The 25,551-nt window shown below is 35.2% G+C and overlaps 1 protein-coding gene across 8 annotated transcripts in view; it reads left to right on the plus strand.

The window, feature by feature from the left end:
* UBR3 (ubiquitin protein ligase E3 component n-recognin 3) overlaps positions 1 to 25,551 on the plus strand; it is a 229,243-nt gene that overhangs the window by 148,712 nt on the left and 54,980 nt on the right. For 4 of the 8 annotated variants that reach the window (XM_046658012.1, XM_046658016.1, XM_046658014.1 and 1 more), the window contains 4 exons: positions 2,522 to 2,632; positions 12,836 to 13,048; positions 14,261 to 14,397; positions 20,839 to 20,924. In XM_046658012.1, the coding sequence (XP_046513968.1) occupies positions 2,522 to 2,632; positions 12,836 to 13,048; positions 14,261 to 14,397; positions 20,839 to 20,924 (547 nt within the window). Of the gene's footprint in view, positions 1 to 2,521; positions 2,633 to 12,835; positions 13,049 to 14,260; positions 14,398 to 19,398; positions 19,913 to 20,372; positions 20,389 to 20,838; positions 20,925 to 25,551 lie in introns of those variants that run through there. The other 4 variants (XM_046658015.1, XM_046658017.1, XM_046658019.1 and 1 more) reach the window with 3 other exon arrangements.

Here is a 25,551-nt window from a genome sequence, read left to right on the forward strand (position 1 = left end):
GGCGAGAGACAAAGAGGAGTACTCACGGCGCCATCTTGGATCTTTCTCCTCCTAATGGTTGTTTTATGTATATGTGGTATGCTCCCTGGACTGTATGCCTCTGGAGGTCTAGGGCTGTTTCTTACACTTGTTTTACAATCTCCTCAGGGACTACTACATGCTATGTGTGTTATAGATGCTTACTGGATTTCTTACTGAATTACTCTAGCATAAAGTACCAGAGTTTTGTAGCCATGTAGACTGTATAGGCAGAAGAGTTACTATCAGTGGGCACTGATACTGATTATAGAATTAGTCTGTGTAGATTCTGCTCTTTTCAGATCAAATGAATGCATTTTACAGAGTTGACATACAGAATTTAGTCATGGAAGACAGTACGTTTACTATTGAAACTGGAAGTGCTATGTATGAGAAAGATGACACAGTAGGGAGGGAACCAGAGCTTTGCAGTCAGATAGACTTAGGTTTGAACTTGGACTGTACCGCTTATAACTGAGTGATCTTGGTAGACTTTCCATTCCTTTTTTGTAAAAAGGGCTAGCACCACTTACTGTAAGGGGTTTTAATAAATATTGAGGTTGCGAAGATTCAATGTTAACCACTTAGCACAGTGGTGGTACATCTTTGAAGTCTTCCTAAAATAATAGTGTCATACTGGGGAATGTTTTCCTGCTCTTTTTGAATCTAGCAGATTCAAATAAGACATCTAACAGTTATATAGACAAATGACTTACTATTTTCAGTTTTAAGAGCTAACTGCTTTTATTAGAAAGAAAGATTAATTACATTTTTATAATACATTGCCAAAGAGAGCAGCTTGTTTTTTAACAGACTACCAGCCATTCTAAAATGATCTAACACCAAAATCAGCTTCTGCTTCAAGCAGCTCCAAAATGTAAAACAGAGATGAGCAGGCCTCCTGTTGTTTTTCTGATTTGCAGCAGTAAAAGCCAGCTTGCCTGCTGTGAGTATTTGATCTGTGCTGCTGCACATCTTTAAATCGGCTGGCAAGTGTGCTGTGTATTATTTTCACATGCTTTCAAATGCTCATGAAGAGTCTTGATTTAATATTGGAACTTTGTTTACTATTGTTTAAAGATGATTTGGTCATCTTACATTATAATGTATAAATTTCTTTCCAATTAAAAATAAAATTTAAAGATTTACTCAGTTTTGATGGCTCTCAAGTCTTTCGTTATATGCTGTCACTCATGTTAGACCTGGTGCCTGATACTGCTCTGGCTTGGCCATCTGTTTACTGCAGACTCTACAGGATGAACTCAAGTTCAGACCAGTTGCTGTTTGACAGAGGCCAAGTGAAAATTGAAGGAAAATTATTTTAGGAGGAAAAATCTAAGCCTGTTTCTAGGTTGAAAGGAAGGAATTAGCAGAGAAGCTAGAGATTTAAGAGAAAGAAGAAATGAAAATAATTCACTTATAAAACAAATTTGAAAAGGATATGTAGTTTGCTTATATAATCTAGGTCCCTTCTTTATTGTATATTATATTAAAACCTTATAAATGTTAAGACAATTTTTTGGTTATTCTTATGACCGAATTTGTACTTTAGAAAGACATTTGGAGGATGCATCATGAAGAGAAGAAACTGGAGTCAAGGAGACCAGTTAAGAAACTTTAAGAACCCCCACAGCAAATGATACAGACTTGAATGTTATAGTGGGAATGAAGAGGAGAGGCCAAAATCATGGGTTAATTAGGAGATAGAATCCATATGGTTTGGGAACTAATACTGTGGTGTGAAGAAAATGGTATGATGTAGAGTAACTGTTAATTTTCTTATTTGGGGACTAAATAGATTTTGGAGTTTTTAAACCAAGGGGAAAAGAAAGATTCATGGAGAAAATGACAAGTATTTGATACATTGATTTTATGTTATCTGAGGGACATCAAACTGGAGATTTCTGGTTGGCGGCTCAGTGTTTGTATCTTGCACTCAGGCAAGAGATCTGGGCTTGGAAGGTAGTTGAAAATTGCTGATTAAATCACTCAGGAGGATACTATTAATGAGAAGGGAGTAGCACTAAGAACAGAACCTTGAGGGATATAAACCTTGAAGGGGCAGGCAAAGAAGAAGAGTCTTAGAAGGAGGCCAACACCAAATGGAAGCCGGAGGGAAGTAGTCACTTTACGAAGGAAGTTCTTCATGTCAGATGTCACAGAGAGATTAAGTACCACAAAGGACAGGTAAAACAATAGCAGTATAGTTCACACTGAATTACAGTATGATTTCGAAAGCTTATATTTAATGGCTCAGAGAGGCTAATTCATGATTATTCTCTGTCATTATGAGCATAGATGTTTGGAAACTAAAAATTCATGGTGTTCCAAGTTTAAAGATAGTGCCTTAGAGCTGTCTAGTTAGGTGTTACTTTATATCACAAAAATACGAACTCCACATTAGTATAACAATTTGAGATCATGTAGAACTTTATGTGAATATATTTAAATTTGTTTATACGTCTTTAAAATTAATTGTATTTTGTCTTTTTTTTTTTTTAAGAGTTCTTGTCTCTTGGCAGTATCAATTGGCTGGGAAGGAGGTGTTTATGTGCAGACCTGTGGCCACACATTACATATAGATTGTCATAAATCTTACATGGAATCATTACGGGTAAGTTGACTGAAACATTTTCATGAAAGTGTATGTATCTTTCCAGGTAGTAAATGTTTTTACAGTGTATACATGCCAGTTCATCTTGGGTGACTTTGATTGCCATTTGAGCTATCGAGCCTCATAATTCCTTGGCCTCTTCAACTTCAAGGATTTAATTTCTTTTTAAACTTATTTTATTGCAGTAACATTGAATTATAACATTATATAACTTTCAGATGTACATTGTAATATATTTCAAATTCTGTGTAGATTACATCATGTTCACCACCCAAAGACTAATTAAAATCCATCACCACACCAGTGTGCTTAATCACCCTTTCACCCTCCCCCCTCCCCTCTGGTAACCACCAATCCAGTCTCTGTTGCTATGTGTTTGTTTGTCGTTGTTTTTATCTTCTACTTATGAGTGAGATCATATGGTATTTGACTTTCTCTCTCTGACTTACTTCACTTAGCATAATACCCTCAACGTCCATCTGTGTTTTCATAAATGGCGGGACTTCATCATTTCTTATGACTGAGTAGTAGTCCATTATGTATATACCACATCTTCTTTATCCATTCGTCCCTTGGTGGGCACCTAGGTTGCTTCCAAGTCTTGGCTATTGTGTATAATGCTGCAGTGAACATAGGGGTGCGTGTATCTTTATGCATTAGTGTTTTCTAGTTCTTTGAATAAATATCCAGCAGTGGAATAGCTGGATCATATGGTAGATCTATTCTTAATTTTCTGAGGAAACTCCATACTGTTTTTCACAGTGGCTGCACCAGTTTACACTCCCACCAGCAGTTTACAAGGGTTCCCTTCTCTCCACGTCCTCTTCAACACTTATTTCCTGTCTTGTTAATTATAGCTATTCTGACCAGAGTGAGGTGATATCTCATTGTAGTTTTGATTTGCATTTCCCTGATAGTTAATGATGTTGAACATCTTTTCATGGGCCTATTGGCCATCTGTATATCTTCTTTGGAGAAATCTCTGTTCAGATTGTTTGCCCATTTGTTAATTGGGTTGATGGTTTTTTTGTTGTTGAGATGTATGTGTTCTTTATGTATTTTGGATATTAACCCCTTATCTGATATATGGTTTGCAAATATCTTCTTCCAATTGTTAGGCTGTCTTTTTCATTTTGTTGATGGTTTCCTTTGCTGTGCAGAAGCTTTTTAGTTTGACGTAGTGCCATTTGTTTCTTTTTTCTTTTGTTTCCCTTGCCCAGTCACACATGGTACTTGAAAATATGCTTCTAAGACTGATGTCAAAGAACATACTGCCTATGTTTTCTTCTAGAAGTTTCATGGTTTCAGGTCTTACATTCAAGTCTTTAATCCATTTTGAGTTGATTTTTGTGGATGGTGTAAGGTAATGGTCTACTTTCATTCTTTTACATGTGGCTGTCCACTTTTCCCAACACCATTTATTAAGAGACTCTCCTTTCTCCATTGTATGCTCTTGGCTCTCTTGCCGAAAATTAGCTGTCCATATATGTGTGGGTTTATTTCTGGGCTCTCAATTCTGTCCCATTGATCTGTGTGTCTGTTTTTGTGCCAGTACCGTACTGTTTTGGTTACTATAGATTTGTAGTATATTTTGAAATCAGGGAGTATGACGCCTCCAGCTTTGTTCTTTTTCCTCAGGATTCCTTTGGCTATTTGGAATCTTTTCTTGTTCCATATAAATTTTAGGATTCTTTGTTGTATTTCTGTGAAAAATGTTGTTGGGACTTCGATCGGGATTGCATTGAATCTATAGATTTCTTTAGGAAGTATGGACATTTTAACTATGTTAATTCTTCCAATCCAAGAGCACAGAATATCTTTCCATTTCTTTCTGTCTTCTTCAATTTCTTTAAACAATGTTTTATAGTTTTTGGTGTACAGATCTTTCACCTCTTTGGTTAAGTTTTTATCCCCAGGCATTTTATTCTTTTTATTGCAGTTGTAAATGGGATTGTATTCTTAATTTCTCTTTCTGCTACTTTGTTGTTAGTATGTAGAAACACAGCTGATTTTTATATGTTGATTTTGTATCCTGTGACTTGACTGTATTCATTTATTATTTCTAAAAGTTTTTTAGCGTCTTCTTTAGGGTTTTCTATACATAAAATCATGTTGTCTGCACATAGTGACAGTTTCACTTCTTCTTTTCCAATTTAGATCCCTCTTATTTCTTTTTCTTGCCTGATTGCACTGGTTAGGACTTCCAATATTATGTTAAATAAGAGTGGTGAAAGTGGGCATCCTTGTCTGGTTCCTGTTCTTAGAGGGATAGCTTTCAGTTTTTGTCCACTGAGAATGATGTTAGCTGTGGGTTTGTCATATATAGCCTTTCTTATGTTGAGGTATTTTCCTTCTATACCCATTTTATTTAGAGTTTTTATCATAAATGGTTGCTGTATCTTGTCAGATGCTTTCTCTGTATCTATTGAGATGATCATGTGATTTTTATTCTTCATTTTGTTAATGTGGTGTATCATGTTGATTGATTTGTGGATGTTGAACCATCCCTGCATCCCTGGAATAAAACCCACTTGATCATCATGTATGATCTTTTTAATGTGTTGTTGTATTCTATTTGCTAGTATTTTGTTGAGGATTTTTGCATCATCGTTCATCAGTGATACTGACCTGTTATTTTCTTTTTTTGTGTTGCCCTTGTCTGGTTTGGGTATCAGGATAATGTTGGCTTTGTAGAAGGAGTTAGGAAGCTTCCCTTCCTCTTCAGTTTTTTGGAAGAATTTGAGAAGGATAGGTATTAACTCTTCTTTGAATGTTTGGTAGAATTCACCAGGGAAGCCATCTGGTCCTGGACTTTTATTTTTTGGGAGGTTTTTGATTACTGTTTCGATCTCTTTACTGGTGATTGGTCTATTCAAATTCTCTACATCTTCTTGATCCAGTTTTGGAAGGTTGTCTGGTTCTAAGTATTTATCCATTTTTTCTAGATTATCAAATTTGTTGGCATATAGCTTTTCATAGTATTCTCTTTAATCTTTTGTATTTCTGAGGTATCCATTCTTATTTCCCCTCTTTCATTCTGATTTTATTTGTTTGAGCCTTCTCTCTTTTTTTCTTGGTGAGTCTAGCCAAAGGTTTGCCAATTTTCTTTATGTTTTCAAAGAACCAGTGTTTGGTTTCATTAATTTTTCTTTTTTTTTTTTAGTGTCTATTTTGTTTATTTCTGCTCTGATTTTTATTATTTCTTTCCTTCTGCTGATTTGGGGCTTTGTTTGTTCTTTTTTTTTCCAGTTCCTTTAGGTGCATTAAAGTCCCCTATTATTATTGTGTTACTATTTCTCCTTTTACGTCTGTTAATAATTGCTTTATATATTTAGGTGCTCCAATTTTGGGTGCATAGATACTTATAAGTGTTATATCCTCTTGTTGGATCGTTCCCTTTATCATTCTGTAGTGCCCTTTTTTGTCTCTTGTTACAGTTTTTGTTTTAAAGTCTATTTTGTCTGATACAAGTATTGTAACCCCTGCTTTCTGTTCTTTGCCATTTGCATGGGGTATCTTTTTCCATCCTTTCACTTTCAGTTTGTGAGTGTCTTTAGGTCTGAAGTGTGTCTCTTGTATGCAGCATATATATGGGTCTTATTTTTTTTATCCAATTGGCCACCCTATGCCTTTTGATTGGAGCGTTTAGTCCACTGACATTTAAAGTAGCCATTGACAAAAATGTATTTATTGCCATTTTGTTACTTTTTTTGCATGTTTTAGTAGTTCTTCTCTGAACCTTTATTCTTCTCTTGCTCTCTTCCTTTGTGGTTTGATGGCTTTCTTTAGTAATATGTTTGATTTCTTTCCTCTTACTCATTAGTTTACTTATCATAGGTTTCTGGTTTGTGGTTACCGTGAGGTTCCTATATAATATTCTATATATCTAGCAACCTATATTGAGTTGATAGTCTCTTTAGCTTGACCTCTTTCTAAAAGCTCTACTGTTTTACTACCCTCTTCCCACATTTTATTTTATTTTTCAAAGATTGGCACCTGAGCTAACATCTGTTGCCAATTTTCTTTTTTTTTTTCTTTTTCCCCAAAGCTCCCCAGTACATAGTTGTATATTCTACTTGTAGGTCCTTCTGGTTGTGCTATGTGGGATGCTGCCTCAATGTGACCTGATGAATGGTGCCATGTCTGTGCCCAGGATCCGAACCAGCAAAACCCTGGGGCTGGCTCCACATTGTATCTTTTTGAAATCATATCTGATCTCTTGTTTTGTGTGTGTCTATCCATTACCCTTTTATCATTGAAACAGGTAGTTTTAGTACTTTTGTCTTTTAACCTTCATATTATCTTCATAGGTGGTTGATCTGCTACCTTTACTTTATTTTTGCCTTTACCAGGGACTTTATTGCTTGTTTTTTTTAGGTAATTTTCTTATTCCTATTTGTGGTCTTCTCTTTCCCACTTAAATAAGTCCCTTTAGCATTTCTTGTATAACTGGTTTCTTGGTGATAAACTTTAATTTTTGCTTCTCTGGGAAGCTCTTTATCTCTCCTTCCATTTTGAATGATAACCTTGCTGGATAAAGTATTCTTGGCTGTAGGTTTTTTCCTTTTGGCACTTTAAATATGTTGTGCCACTCTCTTCTAGCCTGTCGGGTTTTGGCTGAGAAGTCCACCGATAGCCTTATGTGCTTTCCTTTGTATGTCACTTGTTGCCTTTCTCTTGCCGCTCTTAGGATTCTCTCTTTATCTTTAATTTTGGATGTTTCAATTATAATGTGTCTCTGTGTGGGCATTTTGGTGTTCATCTTGTTTGGTGCTCTCTGTGCTTCCTCTACTTGGATGTCTGTTTCCTTCCTTAGGTTAGGAAAGTTTTCAGCTATTATTTCTTCAAATGGATTCTCTGTCCTTTGTCTCTCTCTTCTCCTTCTGGGACACCTATAATACGAATGTTAGTGCACTTGATATTGTCCCAGATTTCCCTTAGACTGTTCTCATTCTGTCTAATTCTTTTTTCTTTTATCTGTTCACCTTGGGTGATTTCCTCTAGCCTTTCTTTCAGCTCACTGATCCATTCTTCTGTATCATCTACTCTCCTATTGAGTCCCTCTAGTGAATTTTTCATTTCCAATATTGTATTATTCATTTCTCATTGGTTCTTTTTTATATTTTCCAATTCTTTGTTCTCACTGTGTTCATCCAGTCTTCTCCCAATATCAGTGAGTATCCTTATGAGTTTTTGTTTGAACTCTTTGTCAGGTAAGTCACTTATTTCTATTTCATGTAGTTCTTTTTCTGGGGTTTTGTCCTGTTCCCTTGCTTGAAATGTATCCCTTTGCCTCCTCATTATGCCTCTTTCTCTTTGCTTATATCTGTCTATTAGGTGAGTTAGCCATGTCTCCTGATCTTGGAGAAGTGACCTTATGTAAGAGATGCCTTTTGAGGCCCAGCAGTGTGCTTCCCTCTTGTCACCAGTTCAAATGATCCAGGAGTGACCCCTGTGTGGGCTACTTGTGTCCTTCTGCTGTGGCAGGGTTGCTCTTACTGCAGGTACCCAGGAAGTCTAGTCTTTCCCTCCCTGGCCAGCTGTTTGTATATTGGGTTTGGGGAACCCCAGCACCATTGGCTACAAGGTCTAACAGCCCACTCCTGTGGCAGTTTTCCTGATAATTGAATAAGTACCCAGTGTTGCTCGTTGCTAGGCTCAGGGGTTTACAATTGCTGTAGGCCTCAGGCCTGCAAGGCTGTTGTCAGCTCTCTTAGGATTGCAGCTGACTGAGGCTGACCCTAGGCATGGGAGCACCCAGTTGTTTCAGGCTTTGGAAGGTGGTGCCCTGATCCTCTTTGTGGCTATTTATGAAGCACAGGTCTTCTACTACTGATAAGTCCCACCCCCACAGGTCCACACACACTGTCAACACAGCCCTGGTCTATTCACGCTTCCCAACCCCCTGGAGTATACCCAGTTGCCCCACTGCAGAGGCCCCCACCTCTCCACCAATGCCCCACACAGTTCACCTAGTCCTCACACAGGCCCTGCCCCACAGAGGCAGACACACTCGCCTGCCTGCAAAACATCAATGCACCCAGTCTTGGCAGGCCAACAAGTAGCCTGAGGGCTTGCTGTTTGGTGTGGCTGGTCCCTAGGGCGCTGGCTACCCTGGCTAAACTGGATTAAATCTTCACTCTAGTGGGTGTGGAGACCCCTGGGCTCTCAGGCTAGGGGAAGAACTTCAATTGTGTCTGCCAGTACTAGGTCACAACAATGGCCGCCACCAGTGTCTCAGTCTCTGAAGAGGTCTCACCTCTCACTGAGATGCACCCAGAACCTACCAGGTGAGTCTCTTTTCACCAGAGGAAAAGAACCTTCTTTCTGGTGATTTTAGGTTGCTCTCTGAGATGGGTGAATTTGTGCATGGGCCCTTTAGGAGCTGGGTATTTTCAACTTTCGTCTGATAGCTTTTCTGGGGTTATCCCTGTTGCAGTTAATAGCCAGGGAAGCCAAATATTAGGACACTCATCTCATTTGTGCTGAGTCTGAAGGATGCTTATAGTGGTAATGTCCCCCTCCTAAGGTCCCCAGTTCTCCAGGGAGGGCTGCATACCTTAGGGTGGCTCCTGCCTGGCCAGCTGTGAAGGTCCGCAGCTCGCGAAGGTGGCTTCTTTCTCTCCAGAAGGAATTTCTCCCTCTTCCACCTCAGTCAGGACTGTTCCTTATTGTGGGGCTTCTTTTTATCCAGTTTTCAGTTTTCAGTCTGCTTATACCACCATCTGAACGAGATCTCCAGGGATTTAATTTCTTTACTTCGCATCAGCAACTGACTTCTGTGGCTGTAATTTTAGACATTGCTCCTCTAGCTCTGAAATAGTAGCTTTAATATCCTATCATATCATCTTTTTTATATGATTATTCTTCATATTCTCTTATTTTCATTCTCATTAGTGTGTTTTGCTTCTGATGTTAAGATCGCTAATCCTTTAACCCCTTAGCATTTTTCCTTGTGCATTAGCACTTCCTAGCCGCACCTTCTTGTACTATGCCCATTCTACTTTTAATACCAGTCTTTCTTTTTGGTGAGGAAGATTCACCCTTGGCCTAATATCCATTGCCGATCTTTCTCTTTTTTTGCTTGAGGAAGATTAGCCCTGAGCTAATATCTTTGTTAGTCTTCCTCTGTATTGTATGTGGGTCGCTGTCTCAGCATGACTGACGAGTGGTGTAGGTTCTCACCTGGGATCCGAACCCGTGAACCTGGGCCGCCAAAGCAGAGCACACCAAACTCACCTGCTGTGCCACAGGGCCGGCCCCAATACCAGTCATTTAATTTTAGACCCAGACAGCTGACCTTGCTAGAAAAATCATACAACTAAGTAAACTGGTAGTTCCACAGATTTTTGGTTTCCTATAATAGTGGTTTAGACTAGGGTTGTGGACTGTAGATATTACTTATCAATTCTTACAACTGTCTTTGATCATTTTCTAGTTTTTGAGGGAGTATTCCTCTTGTTTAGAAATAATTTTTGCAGCTGTACTCTAGTATTCTTTTTCTCCCATCACCTCAGGGGCCTTGATCTGTCAGTAAGTAACCTCTTTTTCTTCTGTATCTTCAGTTTTTCTGCCTGTTCTGTCCCTTCTTTTCAGTTCTTAAAGATGCTCAAGTATCTGCCATTCAAAATTCCTTCCCTTGACCTTGCATTCCCCTGTAGCTGCAGTCTTTCCCTTTCTCTCAGCTCAACATGAAAGCATCGTCTACTCTCTATTCCCAAATTCCTAACTCAGAAGTGGTGGATCTCTCTCTCTTCCTTTTCCTTACTCTCACATCCAGTCACTTCCTAAATTCTGTTGAGTCCGTCTCCTAAATCTCACTTTAATATGTTCTGCCTTTATTATTCTCACTTCTACTTCTTTCTGTATGCCTTCATCTCTCATCTTGACTACTGCAGTTTCTTTCTTATCAATTTCCTTACTCCAAGTCTAGTTTATTTACTATATTGATCCTTCTAAAATGTAAATCTGATCACATATATTATTGGCTTAAAAATCCTTTACTGACTTTTTCCTGGTGGGGTAAAGTTCATTCTTTTCAGAATGGTATTCAAGGCATTCCATGATCTGGGCTCACCTGTTGCTTTAGCTTTATCTTCCATCAATTCAGCGTTAATAGGCTAATTAATAGTTCCTTAAACACATTATACAATTTTTATACTTCTGTATTTGGTCATTCTTTCAACAAATATATTTTCAGTGCTACAGTGTTCCAGATACTGTGATAGACGTTGAGGACACAACAGTGAATAAGGCACAGTTCCTTTCCTCAAGGAGTTTATTGTGCATTGCGTGAGATGGAGAAATAAATAAACAGTTGCAGTAAATGTGCTAAGTGTTATGAGGTATATTCAGGGTCTTATTGGAGCATCTGCCAAATGCCAGAACATTTGATGAAGTAAGGTGCTTGAATGATCAGAGATAAGACTGGAGAAGTAATTAGGGGTCATATCATAAAGGGCCTTATGGGGAATTTGGACTTGAGACAGATTAGTCCATTAAAACCATTAAAGAGTCTTAAGCAAAGATGTGTGACATGTTCAGAAAGGTCATTGTGGCAGTTGTGTAGATTTTAAGGGATTGTTGTGGGATTGCAAGAAAGTAAGAAAGAATGGGATGATATTATTTAGGAGGTAAGAGATGATAGTGGCTTGGGCTTAGTGATGGCAGTGGAGATGGAGAAGAAGTTAGAGATCTGAAATAGATTCAGAAGAAGGGTCTTCTGGACTTGTGAGAGATTGCGTGTGGAGCATGGTGGGGAGGAAGGAATCAAGGTGGGGGATGATGGTGATCTCTGAAAGATTTTGATTGGGAGTAAGAGTATTACATTAGGTAGCAACAGTTTAGTTGGGAGACTAGTTAGGAGATATTAGCAAAGTGGTAGAAGGAAGAAAGTGGATGGAAGGACTGATGGGACTTCTTAATTAGATATTTGGGATGGGAGAAGGCAGGAAGCTGAAGGAGCTGCCATGACTGTCTTTTTTTCTGAGCCAGGAGGTGTAACTTTATGTTCCTAGAGTAAAGGAGGCAGGGCTGGGGTAGGTGAAGGGACTTGACAGCTGGGGAGGTGGTTTGGAAAAACCACTTTGGAATTGGGTGAGAGAGTGCTTCATAAGATGTTGGAGAAAGATTGCCAGGCAGTATCGAGGGCTCAGTTGAGATTGGAAACAGTCTGTAGCAAGAAGTTATTTTAGTTTTCTCGAACAGCACTCAGTTTGAGTGCAGAATTGGGGAAGTCATGCGTTAGATTAATTTAGTATGAAGTTTTTGTTAGGTGTGTATGATGGAAGGACATATGGAGGGGAATGAGAAGTATTTGAGAGTTTTTGAACTGGTAAATCATGATGTGTAGTCAGGATAGGAAAGGCGTGATAAACTGGGAGAAAAAGAAGGGAGTAAAGGAGATGGGAGTTTGTAGTCACCATGTAAGATGTTTGACAGTTTTCAGATATGTACAATTTTGGGTCATTACACAAGGATGTAGTCATGGTTACAGATGCTGGAGTAGAGTGGAGGTCAAAGCCATGGCAGCTGATGAGGTCAAGGAGCTGTGGGACTAAGATATAACATTGGTTGTCCACATACATACTGAAGTTACATAGGAGGATGGCAGGACTTGGAGCAATGAGGAAAGCTGATCTAGGTACCAGAATCTTCAGTGACTCTAACTAAATCTTTCCCCTATCCATTAAACCTAAACAAACCCAATGCATAAACTCCAATCAGTTGTGTTCAGCAGTTAGACACCTTAAAAGACACAGCACATTTTTTAGGCTTAATTTACTCTCAAAAAGCTATCTTTCGGACATTAAAGAACATGGACCCTGGGAGAATCTTTCCAGTAGTCACTCACAGATTATGAAAAGAGGAGCATGGGGTAAGAGGAAGGTGATCCATTGTAACGTGGCCTGCTTTTTGAGTTATGCTTTGTCTTAAATCCACATTTCAGATTGGTTACATCATTTGAATGTTTCACTTAAGCAATTCATTGGTGATGGCAAGTGTTGCATGATTGCCATGACATAAGAAGTGATTTGATAAGCTTCAACAGTTAAATTAGAGATTTTCTTTATGCTTTTATGACGTTTATTAGAGATGTCTTTTTTTATATGGCTCATTTATTTACTATAAAATGCACTGGTGTAAATTTTTTCTTCTGTAAAGATGTGCATCATACATCTGTATGTTTATTTCATCTTTTAGAATGACCAGGTTCTTCAGGGCTTCTCAGTGGACAAAGGAGAATTCACGTGTCCTCTCTGTAGGCAGTTTGCTAACAGTGTTCTTCCTTGTTATCCTGGAAGCAATGTGGAAAATAACCTTTGGCAACGTCCTAGTAACAAAAACATACAAGATCTCATAAAGGAAGTGGAGGAGCTGCAGGGACGACCGGGAGCTTTCCCAGTAAGCATCAGTGTAAGGCAGAAATATCCTGGCTAACTCAGCTCTGCTTTTCAGCTTTCATTTTTGTTCTGTTTCTAAATTACTCTGGACCTTTATACATTTAGTAGAAATTGCTTTTGGAGGTTTTTCTCTTCTGTTTGTGGTTATTAAAAACAAAAATGAGAGTAATAGAACAAATTATGCCGAAGGCTATACTTTTCCTTAGTCTAAATTGTCATAGTTTTAATATATATCTTCCAGATCATGAAATCTTGTAAAGTTAGATAGGATTAGACTCTTTTAAGATGTTAAATATTTAAAAACAAAGCCAAACAAACAAACAAATTATATATATGTCTCTTGCAACATAAATCCCAATCTAATCATTAAAAAATATGCCCATCAGGTATATTAGAATTAAGAAGATATATTTACACATACACACACAAATGTGTGTGTAAATATTTAATTACACACACATAAAATGTGTATTAGAGAAAGAAAATATTGTATACTTGATTGAACCATTCATCAGTAAGTCAGTCTGTTTTACTGTGGGATTTTAGTGTCAGTGAACCCATCTTTTATCCTATCCAGTAGAATTTATTTGATTTAAATTCTTAAATATTTCACCTTCATTGTAGATTTAATGATATGGTCCCAAAGGGAAGTGACAGCTGTGCCTAGTTTATGTAGTAAATTTATGATGAATATGAATATTTGACTTTTGAAACAGAAATTCATAGTTTAAACCTGCTCAGAAAGATTTTCTCAGTTGAAGACTAATTTTAGAATCTATGTGTTTTTTTCTTTGTAAATTCAAATTTTTATGTGTTTAAAATTTGCTGAAAGTAAGGGACATCAATATTAGTCTTTGAAAAAAATGAACTTAAATGAAGGTCAGGTTTTTAGTAAACATGGAAAGTGTTCTAAAATATTATTTTAATGATATCCAGTCATTTGTTTAGAATATAGTTTGTGTGGTTAATTCATGGTTGGATTATAGTATTACCAATCACAATATAGAATTAGAATAAAAGATCCCTAAAATAAGAGAAAATATTTTTTGATCTGTTTTATCTTTGTGCACTAAGTATATTTATAGTGGATAGCTAATGTACATCTGTTTTGACTTTGTAACTTTAATTTCCCAGTGTGTTCATATGATAAACATTGTAGTGTTAGACTATTATTAGAGGAAATGAATATAAATAAACTTTATAGGTATGTTTGCATTTTTTACAGTCAGAAACCAACTTAAGTAAAGAAATGGAATCTGTAATGAAAGATATAAAAAATACCACTCAGAAGAAATATAGAGACTATAGCAAGACTCCAGGCTCACCAGACAATGATTTTCTCTTTATGTATTCTGTTGCTAGGTAGGTATATATGATATATAGTTTTATATTTACTTATCATTAATGGTTCTATTTTATTTATTGTCATTTGTATTTATTTGAACTAAGGCTGCATATTTTTGATGTTGATTGAAATTATAGCTAGTCTTAGAACCTCCTAGAAGGCTATAAATGTGTAGTTTTTCTTTGTTTTCTGTAGAGTTTTCTTTGTAATGAAATATTTGGATAACTGTCACTAAGCATTATAGGATATGTGGGGAAAGTATATTATTAACATTTTGGGACAGATACGTACCTCAAAGCATGTATTATATATGAGGGTTCTTAAGAAATCACTGTTCAAGTTCTGTCAAAAAGTGATAATACCGAGAACTAAAACATTGTAATACGTTAAACACTTTTAATTTATAGAAAAAAACAGTAAAAGAATTTGTTTTGTGAAAGATCTAGTAATATCCTATAAGAATACAGAAGGTTTAGAAAATCAGATAAGAGAGAGGAAGCAAGAGATCAGGCGTGCTCTAAGTCTCTGTTACTAGCTAGCAGGGGGCTCAAGAAAACAGTTACAGGTAAATATCTCTCATCTTACACATTAGCTGGGGTTAGTCTAATTGACTGAGTAGGTGTCCAATACCTAAGGAATAGTTCCAAATAGGAACTTCAGAAAACTTAATTGAATGAAAATGGAGAACCATAAAACAAGTAACTAGAGGAGAAGCAGGCACAATTAGAAACTTCTCAGCACATTCTGGCCAGCCCTGGTGGTCTAGTGGTTAAGACTCAGCACTCTCACTGCTGCTGCCCTGGTTGTTTCCTGGTCAGGGAACCACACCACCTGTCTGTCGGTTGTCGTACTATAGTAGCTGCCTGTTGCTGTGATGCTGAAAGCTAGGCTGCCAGTATTTCAAATACCAACAAATGTCACCCATGGTGGACGGGTTTCAGCAGAGCTTCCAAACTAAGGCAAACTAGGAAGAAGGACCTGATGACCCACTTCTGAAAAAATTGGCTATGAAAACCCTGTGAATAGCAGCAGAGCATTGTCTGCCATAGTGCCAGAAGGTGCGAAGATGGAAAAAAAAGACCAGGCAGGGTTCTGCTCTGCTGTGCATAGGGTCGCTAGGAGTTCGAATTGACTCCATAGCAGCAACAACAAAAACACATTCTACCAGAACTAGTACTGTAGACCCCTGGATATTTCTAGAAGCATGCTTAGTATTTTATCCAAATAGTATTGTAATAGATAAGATTTTGAGACATAATGTGACTTGAAGACATGCACATTAGTGGCAGAGTAGGGCTAGAACTCAGACCTCTTGAGTCAAGTTCTAGTGTTCTTTCAATTACTAGTCTCCTTTTCCTTTCCTATGTTCAACTTTCATAGGTATATGTATATGTACATGCATGCAGTTCATTATGGCCATTCTCTGCCCTGTTCCTGGAGCAGAGCATAGCAAAAGAGTAAATGAATTATATGTAGTGTTTAGAACAGAAAAAGAGCCAGATAGAAAGTTGCAGCGAGCATGTTAGAGCTTAAGATAAGGAAACATTAGTCTTTGGTCTGAGACTGCAATTGCTGGACCTGGATTGATGTAAAAGAACCTAATGGATTGGGAAGTAACTTTCTAGTCTGTACCTTCCTAGACTATTTCTGTTATTTATCCAGAATGCTTTGGGGGAAAGATATAACAGTTAATTTAAAATTTTGTTTCTGGAGAGTTGCCAGTTGTTCCATATTTGCAGTAGAATATACTTTATGTGAAAACTAAATTGAATATAATTTAATTTTGCCAAAGTTTCAAGTTTTACAAAACTTCTGTACAATATCGTGATAGTAATGTTGTAGAAGATTGTAGAAGGGATGAATTTAGACCAATTCAGTTATACACATGCACACACATGCGTATATTTATGTTGCTTATATATTTATGTCTTTGATTTTATTAGGGTTGACTTTATAAGAGAATCCTGGTTGAATGGGGATGATTTATACATAGAATTTTGCTGTACTCTGATAAATCAAATAATTTGACTTAAATTTAGTGGAAGTTTTAGATTTCTGTTTACTGGTTTAAATATATAAATAACTTATAGAATAAATAAGTGAGATGGGATACTCCCATGAAAATGGAAAACTTTTTGGATAAACGTAATTTGGTTTTTCTTTTTGTAAAGAAGAGACAGATGTCAAATGTTATTTACTAAGAGCATACATAGAGAAACAGAAAATATGCTCTGCCCTCCTCCCATCCTTCTCTAATCCCTAATGATAAACTCTGAAGCAGCAAGATAATGTTGATGAAAGTGAAAGTATATAACCCTTAAAAACCACATTATCCTTTGGTTAAAAGTACCTGGGCCATTGCAAAATTCTCAGAGTGAGATTGCATGCTTTCTGTAAGTTTTACTTAGTCATTAAAAAGAAAACAAACTGACTCAAAAATTAACAAAAACATGAAGGAAAAAAGTATGTTGTTTCCTATTTAAATAGGATGTAGTTTTCTCAAGGTAGGAAGCTAGGACCTTACAATTATCTTATGCCCAGTATATAACCTTATTTCATAAATACTTATTATTACAGAGTATGATTTTTATGCCTAAAAGGTAGTCATTAAAATATAGGGCAATATTTAAAGTGCTTAAATATTTAAGTAAAATATATAGAAATAAACTTAATTTGAATTATTTAACTTTTGAATTCAATGTTGTGATTCTTAAATGTATAATTCATTAGAATGTGCAAATTTATTTGTATTTGACATTAGTAATTTGAATGGAATACAATCCTAGTTTCCCAGAGCTGAATTTCTCCCAGCTGAAGGAAGTAATTATGTTTGCTCTTTGGGGGAGCTTAAAGGTTTTGCTTAGAAACAAAATATTTCTAGTGGGTAACTAGCCTATAAAGCTGTTTCCTTTAATAATTGTTTTAGAGCTTTTTTTTTTTTTTTGTAGGACAATGTGTATCACTTTGTTTTTCATTTTATTTGCGTGGTGAAGCCTTGGAGGATTTTCTGAGGGCAGCAGAGGAGAAATTGTTGGAATGATATCTTTTTGTTGCATTAAAATTAAGCAAAATCACTATATTCAAGTTTTAATGTATTTCCCAAAAAAATTCTGTTGCAAATATCAGTCATTCAGATGGATTATGGAAATTAATTTAGGGGAAGAAGTCTTTCTTCACTTAATACCAATTCATCATTTCATTATTGAAACAAGGAGTGACACTAATTTTAGTAACTTTTTCCAAGGATTTTGGACCCAGGTTACATACAACCTAGAGGTATTGGTGAGTAGTACTTGGTATATAGTGAGAAACGTGGAAATGGAAAGAAGGTGAAGCATGAGTAACTGAGATGCAGTTGGAGGGACATCTCTAAATCACAAGTGGGTACACTACTCAGTAGAGTCGATGAACCTTCCTCTATACGTTAGTTGCTTTATAAGTTTAAACTTTATAAGCTAATTATGTTTGAAGCAAAAGGAATGTTTGCTAAAATACCAAATTATGAATATTTTTAAACTAAAAAATTATTCTATAAAGCAAATAATCTCCCTCCACCTCCCTTTTTTTGAGTTCACTGCTGGGTTTAAGGGAATAGAAGGAAGGATCAGCAAAAGAAAGGGAATAAACTGCAGGAACTGAAGAGAATCTCATCATTGTTACATATCAAAACAAAAAGATTGTCAGTTCCTAAAAATTTTTGAGCGCTTTGCTAGGTGCCATGAAGGATTTAGAAGCTGTATCTGAAATGGGCCCTGCTCTCCAAGAGTTTACAATTTAGTTGTAGAGACAAAACTAATATATACATCAATCTGTATAAAACAGAATATAGTTTGTTTAAAAAAATCACATTGAGAAAGTTCTGAAGAACTTTAAAAGGGAAGATGAGAAAGTTGAAATTTAAAGTATGTGGAAGTTCTTCTTTCCTGCCAAGGAAAAGGGAGTTCATTCTCCCTGACTCCTGCGGGAATCAGAGCTTGAGCTCAGTCTTGTATAATATAGGCTGTGGTATGGATGAAGATGTTTTTTTCTCTGAGAAGTTGAGTAGCTTGCTCAACAAGTAAAGGTGGTAGGCTCAGGCACTGAACCCGCACTCTACCAGTGTGTGTTTATTTCCTTGTGTGTGTGCGTGTGTGTATACATATTTGCTTTTCAAATTATAGCTCTAAAAATAGTAGTGCCAAAATGGGTACAGAAGGGAAAGTAGACTTTGGTCACGTAAAAAGAAGCTGTAGCATAGCTGAAAGAGCTGTTATATGGGCATAATCTAGGTGGCCACCATGATAGGGTTTAAGAAATCTTTTCTCATTCTTTCAAATGTAGAAATTTTCTCTTTTTTTTCCTTCTACTTTGAATGTATTTGTCTTAGAAAATATAGAAGGCAGAGTCTGCTTTTCTCCGAGAACAAAAAGGCTCAGAAAACTGCTCCCAGCACATCTTTATATTTACATCATCCATTCAGCAAGGCAGAAGACTACTATGATTTTCAACAGTGAGGGAAGATCAGACATGGGGAACATGATGCATTTGTGTGTTCTTTTCTCTAGCAAGACTCAAATTAAAGGGCCGATTTTGATGCAAATGAAACAAGGAAAAGCTGATAGTTAGGGCCTCTGACATATTGATCTTTGAAGTCCTAGATATTATTACTTGATACTAACCCTTTGGATGGGTAGTTTTTGTTTTTTTAACTCAGAAGGAATGTTGTGCAGGAGATGTTCTAACCAAGATCTGAAATAATTTATTACATTTAGTAGTTTTCTTTCAAGTATTTTTAAAAATCACATTCCTGGTAACAGGTTTGTCATCCTTTAAAGAATCTTATTTGATGATTGAATAAAAAGAATTGTTCTTATATTTTGATGAATATTTTTGAAAATTATGCTGAAATAGAAGTCGACGTTCTGGTTCTGACATTCATTTGTAAGAACTGATTGTGTGTCTGGTTAGCTCATTTAAAAATACTATCTAGGAAATCTTAGTTTTTATAAGAGAATATAGCCATTAATTTTTTTCTACAGATTAGGCAACAGAAGATTTGTGAAAACAAAATGTATTGATCTCATTTATATTCCCTTGATGAAGGAACACATGCTGGTCTCCGCTCGCTTTCTGTCCACTAATATGAAATCCTTGTCCCTGCTTCCTTGCTGGTAGGTTTTTAGAAGTTCAGTGAGCAATGCAAATCGCCGGAATGGTGGAAAATTCCCTTGTCACACAGATGCCCTTATCAGCAACAACCAGATGGAGCTCTGAGCAGGAACATTATCAATGTTAAATTGCTTTTTTTCTCCCCCCTGAGTAGAGAGAATTAAAGCATTCCTTTAGAAATGGGTGGCAAATGTACAGACTTAGGAATATTAATATTTTTAACAGTTTGCATTTATAAGTGAATATATGAAAATAACTTTCAAAGCATTCTGTCTTCAAAGTACAACCCAAACCAGTTCAAAATGCTTTGTTTTAAATAAAATAGGACATTTTTCTTTCTGGAATTCACCCACAAAGGGTAAGCTTGAAACTTGGCCTTTTTATTTAAGACAGGGATATCTCACCATTAGTGTCAAATGCATAATTTGGATATAAATTACTTTATTCAGTTTTAGTTGTGGCAAATAAAGCTGTGTGTAAGTTTATTACTACTGTTGAAGTAAAAAATACACACAATTTAAATTATCACTCAGAATTTTCATTTTTTATTTTGGCAAAATTGGCTATTTTACTGTTACTGTTTTTGAGTAAATCTTTAGATTCTGCATCAATTTGATTTTTGAAATGTCAATTTACTAATTATCGTTATTCTGTAAGCTAATAATTGCTACATATATTATAATTTCAGATCTGTATGAACAATACTGATGTTTTGCAATGTCAGTAGTTACACAATGTGTTTTAATAAACTTTAGAAGTGTGTAAAAGAGGTTGCTGTTAATTATATGTGTTGCTCATAACCACTTTGATGTTAGTGATTTTGTTTCTTAATATTGATTTCTAGATGCCATCTAAGCTCCAATGAGTGATAACCATTTCTCTGATAGAAAAATTGGTATGCCCTTGTGTTTTCTATGACAGTAACCACCTACTTAGTGGCTAATGGTTTCAGTGCAAATTCTTTTGTCAGATTCGTATGCAGGTTTATGAAATATGTTACAGTTTTTTTCCTTAAGGCCTAGTTTTTAGTATTTGCCAACAATTGGGACTTTGCAACACTTACACCGTGATATGTGCACTGTTTTGCAGGTATAAATATGAACATATAAGTAAAGATAGATAAACTCTTCCACTTTTTATTTCTAAATATCAGATAAAATATAATTATTACTGAATGGCATAAACTATACTTTTGCAATAATAAAGTTGAAGCACTTTATTATTTAGATTGATTCAGACATATCAATAAAACTTTAAAGAGTATTGCTTCAGTCTAATGACTGAAATATGTTTTAATGCTTTACTTACAGAACCAATTTGGAACTTGAATTAATTCATCGAGGAGGCAATTTGTGTTCAGGTGGTGCAAGCACAGCTGGCAAAAGGTCTTGTTTAAGTAAGTATTAAACAATGATGAATTTTTAAACATTTCTAATTATGTAATTTTTGAAAGCATTTACAGGTGAAGTGATCTTTTGGTGTATTTTCAAATTCTTTTCATGTTACATATAAATAGTTGTAATACTGATTATATGCTTTAAATGGTTAATCTTGTACTTAGAAGAATCGTATGAATATTTAGCTTTTTCTCTACTATGATTACTCAGTAAATAAATGTCATACATTCGTCAGTTTATCAGTTTGTCATAAATTGATCCGATTTACATTGGTTTAAAATTAAAGCAATTATTGTTCTCAGCTATAAAAAATTGTTCTCAAACTTAAATTCTTTTAAAGAATTTTTACATTGTCTATATTTAAGAAAAATCTCTTTGTAAAGACTATTTGTATTGCCTACAGATTTCTATATATAGCTGCTATTAATCAGTGAAAGTATTTGTACTATACTTTGATGTGCACATTAAAAAGTATTAAAATTGTAGATATTTGCTTTTATTTATGAATATACTTTATATTGTAAAATGAACATGATTCTTCAGTACTTTTTGTAAGGGTATATTTAGGTTGATTGATAAAGATATAGTTGAGAGAAGTGTAATTTGGAACTTAGAGAAGATTGTTCATGAGCGTGATTTTGATGCTATCACTATTTAATCATTGTTTAGATAATTAACATGAATACTAGGATTGATATTATTTAATATCATGTACAGCTAATTATTGGTCCCAAATCACTGGAGTCAAGATATTACCTAATGTGATTGGTATGGGAAATAAAAATTGTTTAAAACGCATAGTGTATTCTTTTGAAAAATGAAAGTATTTTCTTAAATGCTAAAAATATTAGTAATTATTAAAAATTGTCAATAAATTCTGGCTTTTCAAAAATGTATGTATATTATTTTTAAAAGTATATATGTAATTTTGGATTGGTTTCAAATCAAAGGAATGATCAAAAACACCTTGCAATTTCTAACATAAAGATACAAACTTATGTGAAATTTCAACTGAGTTACTTTTAAAATTCTTACTAGTTGTGTTAGAGTTTGATATTTTAGGTTCTCACTTCCTAGAAGTTTAAGGTTTTGGAATTTATTTTTTACTGGGTATTTATTGTCCCCTTGATGTATGTATGTATTTCAACCCTATTTATACCCAGTGATTTAGTATTATGTTCTGAAGGGGAAGTTGTTGATATATAGGAGTTTTAGCTTCTAGTCTATTTGAATTAGCAGATACTATAATTTCACTTATATAAATTATACTTTCTTGTTAATTTATTCTTAATTGATGTTTGGCATTGGCTGATAATATTCCAGAAACTGTTATATTAGAAAACATTTTCTAATAAAGGAATTTCTAATAAGTAGGGAATTTGTTTTATGTTAAAAAACTACTTCATTTTTTTCTCTGTGAGGTACTTAAATTTATCCAGAGGCTTGTAAATGATGAGTTTATCCAGATTCTAAAAATAGTAGTAAGAGTCTACCAGTAGCCACTTCAATTATCCACCTCAATTTTAATTTAAATTATTAGATAGCTACTTTCATTTCTTTTATTTCCCCCTTAAGTGAGTAAGAGATTACAATATGCCAGTGTAGAAAAGGTCATGATGAAGTTCATCCTAAATATAAGTTAATACTGTTTTTAGTTTTCTTCTTTTCCTTGTCAATTGTGTTCTTTTTTTCCCAGCTTTATTGAGCTTTGATTGATAAGTAAACATTGTATATATTTAGGTTGTACAATGCGATGTTTTTTGATTTTAGTTTTCATATGATTTATTATTTAATTGCTTTGGCATTATTTATTCTAATACTTATAAAAGCGACTGTATAAGACTTAAATGCAGAATATATTGTATGTTGTATAAAGTCCCAATTTTTGCTCGTGTATAAACTTAATGTCTGTTATTTGCTCAAGCTTAACTCAAATCTAATTTAAGTTGAACATCAGAACTTAAATTGATGGTGTTTTATAAGATCTTAGATCAAATATTTATTTTTTTCATCTTCTAGTAGAACTTTTATGGTATTATTAAACAAAAATTGTATCTTTTGTCTAGGGACTCCTCATAAGTCAGTATTTTCCTTTTCCCGTTCATTGCTCTCCATTACCTCTTAAATATCTCATTTTGAAAGTGTCCCCTTTTTCGTTCATAGTATTTTACAGAAAGAGTGAGAAAATACTAATTAAACAAATGATGGAGAACTTTCATTTTTATCATTCTAAAAATACCACACTTTTGGATTAATATTCTCACAACTTCTTGGTGAAAGTGAAGGTTAGTTTAGTCAGGAAAAGATTTATAAATTTTGTCTAGATCAAGTTGAATAATGCATAACAGATAATTACGGGGACACACACACACACACACAGAAACACACACACATGCAGAGTTGGGGGAGGGGGAGAAGATTATTCTTTCCACAACAATGAAAGCAGAAAATATTACTGGCCAGATTTATACTGAGAAATCAAATAAAACTGTAGTGGAACAATGCCATTCAACACTTACATATTCAAACAAATTTTTAAAGTATTGAGGTGAAATGACCAGTGTCCGATCAAAATAAAAGTTATGTCTGGATATTTTCCACAGTGAAAAGTGAGCAAAATTAATTCACATAGCAACATTCTATGGTATTTTAATAATACCTTACATTTGTAGTTTTAAAGTTGGTAAAATACATTCACATAAATTATTTAATCTTTAGAATGACCATGTGAAATAGATGTTATCCCTTTTTCATAGAAAAGCAAACTGAAGTTCAGAGTGATTACCTTGCCAAGTCATTCAGCTGGAAAATGGCAGAGCTTGCACTTGAACCCAGCTCTTCTGACTCTAAATTCAGATGTGTAAGACATGTCTCTTGCCTCAAGGGTCTCAAAGGATGCAGAACCTTTAAGAACTTTCACCCATAGGCTTAGTCAAGGACATCCTCCTGCACACTGTGGCATTGAGATCTTTCCAGGCTCTGCCATGCAAACCCTGCTGTTATCTTGTATGTTTTCTTTTGCCAACCTTTCACTGTGAATCTTAATTTTGTTTTGGGCCATCTCTTTAGATATTTTCTCAAGTCCTGATTCCTTCTTCCTTCGATACCAGTTGGTTCTCCTTTATTTTTCACCAGTTTGCTGGCTGGCTCCCCTTTGCTCCTGGTGTGAGCCGTCAGCATCAGCTCCCACACACAGTTCTGTCCTGATTCCTGGGTCAGAGCTATAGACTTCCTATTTATCCACTGGAATGTCAGGCATTAAGGACCTTGTATTCAGCAGATAAGACCAGTTTGAGATAATTTATTGTAAGATAGAAAGTCTTAAGTTCTGAAAGGGGTATGGATAAAATTCTAGGAAATTTGGGGGTTTGGGATCACATCTAGCTGATAGAATCAGTGAAACTTTTGGTGGACATGGAATTCGAGCAAGACTTTGAAACATAGGTGAATTTAGAGTTTTTTGTTACAAATTGTTATATACACTGATAAGTATCACCAACTTGATTAACAACAGTATAGGACAAAGCAGATGTAAAAATTAGAGGCATAACTTTTTATAAGAATAATATTTTATTAAGATTACTCAATTTCTTCATTCAAGTGATTTGAAAGTATATATGAAACTCCATAGATTTCAGTGAAGTTAATAGGCTTTCAACACTTTTTTGCCTTGATATTCTTAGTGCATTTCTCAATTAGAAATTATTGAGACCAGCGGCAGGGGCATGTTGGAGAAGAGGTGTCGTTTGATAAATTATTAGTTTTGGAGCATACATTTTTTAAAATATTTATATTTAGGGAGAACAGCATCTTTCCATATCTTTGAGTTTGAGACTTTCTACTTATTACTGTAATTTGAGAAGCCACAGCTCGTATCACAAATGGATTTCATGATTTTATAGAGAGACTAATTAAAAATTAAACTTTCTTCAGAGAAGTTAAGGCAAACCCTTGCTTTGACATTTTCATTTAGGGAGCCTTAACTTAATTGTGATGTGATTTATGCTCTTATCAGGAAATGATATATACAGTGAATAACTGCCCCTTTTGTTTGTTATTTATAGAAAGTAATCCAGCTTAGATGTGTGTAGGCAACTTAAAATAGTTTTATTTGCTCAAAGAATGGATTTTGGTAAATTCAAAGTTACAGAAAATTATTTTGATGTTAATTTCATCCTGCAGCAAGGCTGCGTAAAGGTATTGTTGAATAAGACCACAAAATTGCTCTTAAGTAGACTGACCTCATTTTTAACAGTGGTAAAATTCTGTATCTATGGCTTACTGAAGCCTTTTTTCAGATTTAAAAATTATGAATTCTACAAATAGATTGAATCACAACTTTTATTCTATTCTCTTTATTATCATATAAAAAGAGGAAAATTTGGCTATGAAATTATTATAACTTCAAAGTACATAAATAAATGTAAAAATGTGGAAATTGCCCCTTGACTCCATTTTTTATGAGTAGGCAGATGGTTTAGGGGCAAGCCTTTTAACCTCTGTACCTCATAATATGCAACCAGAGGATTGTTGTAATAATTCAATTTTACAATATATGTTCAAGTTTTCATAGATTGTAAATCTTGACATTACTATTTCTACTACCTCAACACGACCATTGTCCAG

The sequence above is a fragment of the Equus quagga genome, chromosome 4 (assembly GCF_021613505.1).
Source record: "Equus quagga isolate Etosha38 chromosome 4, UCLA_HA_Equagga_1.0, whole genome shotgun sequence".
Taxonomy (NCBI): Eukaryota; Metazoa; Chordata; class Mammalia; order Perissodactyla; family Equidae; genus Equus; species Equus quagga.